General features: G+C 35.5%; 1 protein-coding gene across 1 annotated transcript; it reads left to right on the top strand.

The window, feature by feature from the left end:
• Window positions 1–1,011: 1,011 nt before the first annotated feature.
• Window positions 1,012–3,475, top strand: Pth (parathyroid hormone). Its single transcript, XM_051192043.1, has 4 exons — window positions 1,012–1,098; window positions 2,486–2,495; window positions 3,006–3,096; window positions 3,214–3,475. The coding sequence occupies exons 1-4, from the start codon at window positions 1,012–1,014 to the stop codon at window positions 3,473–3,475; spliced, it is 450 nt and encodes a 149-aa protein (XP_051048000.1).
• The last annotated feature ends 340 nt before the right edge of the window (window positions 3,476–3,815 follow it).

The raw sequence follows: 3,815 nt of genomic DNA, 5'->3' as shown, positions 1-3,815 counted from the left end.
ATTCTGATAGGTGCAACATAAAATTTCAAAGTAGTTTTGATTTGAATTTTATTATGGCTAAGGGTGTTGAACATTTCTTTATGTGTTTCCCAGCCATTTAAGATTTCCCTATTGAGAATTCTGTTTAGATATGTACCCCATTTTTAAATGGATTATTTTGATTGTTGAAGTCTAGTTTCTTGAGTTCTTTATACATTTTGGATATTAGAACTCTATCAGATGCAGAGGTGTAAATCTTTTCCTATTCTGTAGGCTGCTTTTTTGTCCTATTGGTGGTGTCCTTTGCCTTGAAGAAGCTTTTTGGTTTCCTGAAGTCCATTTATTAATTGTTGATCTTAGTACCTGCACTCTCAGTAACTGGCTTTTATATGGATTCTGGGAACTGAACTCGGGTCCTCACACTTGCACTTATTCAATGAACCATCAATCATCTCCCTTGCCATATATATATATATATATGTGTGTGTGTGTGTGTGTATATGTATATGTATACATATATATGAAATATACATAAATTATATTTTTAAAAAACTGATCAAGGATGATATGAATTGGTTGGAAATAGCTTGCTAAAAAAGCATGTTATGTGATTTTTTAAGGAGATAAGTATATTTCTTTGTAATGTGGCTATAACAAAAAACAAATACAGTTTATATTTTAAAATACTGGAATAACTTCATCATAAGTATTTGGAATCAAAACTTTGTAAGTGGCAAGGTCTGGTGGTAAATGTCTTTAATTCCAGCACTCATGAAGGAGAGGCAGGTGGATCTATGTGAGTTTCAGGCCAGCCAGGGTTACATTCATGAGACTCTGTCTCAAACATTTTATATGTATTCATATGTATTCATATGTATTTATATGTATTCAGTATCATCAATTATGTCAGAATTTTCTAGGTGGTGTGATTGGTATTTGCTGCAACTCCTTTCGTAGTTCCTTTTTCAGCACCTTTCTCTTTTTCTTCTGTTATCTAATTATCTGAAACTTTAGAGGAGTGGGAACCACCCAATGAGGGTATGTGGCTGCTCTGGTCCTATGGTTGAGATCCAAAGAACTGGGAGTGATATCATCTTTAACAATAAAACGCTCCTCTTTGTGAGCAAAGCCTACATAAGAAATGCAGATTTGAGGAGTTGCAGTCCAGTCCATCTGCTGTCTCATTCCCTCCAACTTAATACAGCAGCGGTTGGTGGCAATCCTGAAGGATCCTCTGTGAAGTCATTGTATGGTAAGGAGCTTCTCAAAGGCTCTTCCAGATTCTGTGAGATTTTGATAACTGAACAAGTTTTCAATGCATACCATTTTCTACCAGTATCATGCTATTTTCCATTGTAAAACATTAAGGGGAGGTTAATTTTGTTAAATATAAAATGTAGCAATAAAATAAATTTATGTTATGGTAAGAAAGTCATGAATCCTTATTTTTATGATGAAAACTTCTTGGAATACCTTTTTTTAAAAACGACGTGAAAGTACAGAAAATTGACGATACTCTTTAGTGATCTCATTATTATTATTCAAAAATTTGAGATAAAAAACAGGGTGGTGGAGAGACAATAATTCTGATGTAAAAAGTCAACAATAATTTACCATGTGGAGTGTATATTTATTTTCCTGTAAGGTATTCTTATCTATATTTTGAATTTTATGGCTTCTAAGGAGCTTAGCCTGCATTCTAAAGTTGCATTTTTTTTCCACTATAGAATAGTCATTCCTTTTACACAAAGAACAGCATTTTCTAATCTTCGTGTAGGTGTTTAAGTATGCTATCTGGTCATTTCAGCTCTTTTCATGGCATCACTATATAAGAAGTTCATCTTCCTCAAAAGAACAAGAAGTGAAGCAGAGATGTCACTAGGTCACTTGAACTTATATTACCAAACATCAGTGCTCCTGTCCACCAGCTACAGTGCTTGTGACTGAGCCCTGACTTTCCTTTATCACTACACTGATGGCTGTGCAGTGCGCAGAGAGGAAAAATGATGCATTCTATAAGGTCTCTTATGCTACTTTAGAACTAGAACTAAACCACAACTGCTAAGTTGAAGCTATAAGATGCAGACACTCATTTTTATTAAAGGTCAAAGCTCTAAGAACATTATATAAGAAGTTAATTGGTTTCTTAAATGCTTTGGCACATCCTTTGTGTGTGTGTATAATCACACACATGTGAATATGTATGGGCACATGAAGGCCAGAGGTCAATGTTGGATATCTTCCTCTATCATTCTCCACCTATTTTTTTTTTAAACTTTCCCAATGCTAGCATTATAGGTGCACTGCTGCTGTACCCAATGCTTGCACAGCAAGAACTTTACTGAGCCATTCTTCTAGTCATGACACATGCTTTTTTCATTGTGAGAGGTATGTACATTATTAATACATTAAAGATATCAAATTCAAACCTTATAGTTAGACATGGTGGTGAATATCTGAAACCCAATGTGCCAGAGACCAAGGCCTGGAGGATCATAATTTGAAGGCCAGCCTTGGTTATATAGCAAGATCTTATCTCAAAAATAAACATAAAACCCTACAAATTTAGTATTTACAATTGTTATGATAGCATCTGAAAATAAGCTTTCATCATGAAAATAGTGTTTGATCACTCAATAGTGATAATTTACCTGATTAGTAGATTAGTGAATTTCAGGCCTATTATAAACACTTAGGCATAGCCAACATGAATAATGGGAAATCATAAAAAACACTTTTCATTAATCATGTGTTTTAAATTTCATATTTAAAAATTTGCACAAGGAATTCAGAAAGCCTCCTAAGGAAGTCATGGATCCAGTTTCCCTAAGCTATGTGCACATGTTACATTACTAATATATCCATTATATAAAGAGACTGATTCCAAAGACTCAGGAAAAACAGCTCAACTGATCACTGTGATGTCAGCTAACTGCTGATTGCTTAGATGGTTATGAAGAACAACTACTAGGACTTTAGCACATTGACAGTATTTTAAACTATCTCAATGTTGCTTCTACTTTCAGTAAAGATGACGTCTGCAAAAGCCATGGCTAAAGTAACGATCATCATGCTGGTAGTTTGTCTTCTCACCCAAACAGATGGGAAACCTATTAAGTAAGTGCTACAGCCCATTCTGTACAGGGAAGATATGGACCTGAGGTTTTGTAGTAGGGTTTTAGGATGGGGACATGGGGAACTAATGGAGTGGCCCTCTCTTTCTGCTCTTTCTAGGAAGAGAGCTGTCAGTGAAATACAGCTTATGCACAACCTGGGCAAACACCTGGCCTCTATGGAGCGGATGCAATGGCTGAGAAAGAAGCTACAAGATGTACACAATTTCGTTAGCCTTGGAGTTCAAATGGCTGCCAGAGATGGTGGTTACCAGAGGCCCACCAAGAAGGAGGAAAATGTCCTTGTTGATGGCAATGCAAAAAGTCTTGGAGAGGGAGACAAAGCTGATGTGGATGTATTAGTTAAGGCTAAACCTCAGTAAAGGCTGATTTATTAGACAGTAAAGGGCAACAGTATATGCTGCTAACTTTTCAGGCTCTGTGAAGATCACCAAGTGCTAATACTTCCAGTGTAATGAAAATTGGGAATTATTCTGATTCCACTTTTGCTCATTTATGATCTCTTTCAATGATTCCATTTCAATATGTTCTTCTTTTTCAAATATGTTATTGCAGAACTTATAAAGAATAAGTTACACATTTCTACTTTTCTCCTTAAATACAAAATAAAACTTTAGTGATCATGAATCAAATAAGTAGTGACTCTTACTTGTTGAAACTATTTCTCAAGGCTGGAGGGCTGGCTCAGAAGTTAAGAGCACA

The sequence above is a fragment of the Phodopus roborovskii genome, unplaced genomic scaffold (genome assembly GCF_943737965.1).
Source record: "Phodopus roborovskii unplaced genomic scaffold, PHOROB, whole genome shotgun sequence".
Taxonomy (NCBI): Eukaryota; Metazoa; Chordata; class Mammalia; order Rodentia; family Cricetidae; genus Phodopus; species Phodopus roborovskii.
Note: the sequence above shows the minus strand (reverse complement) of the source record. Positions and strands in the feature narration are given on the sequence as shown.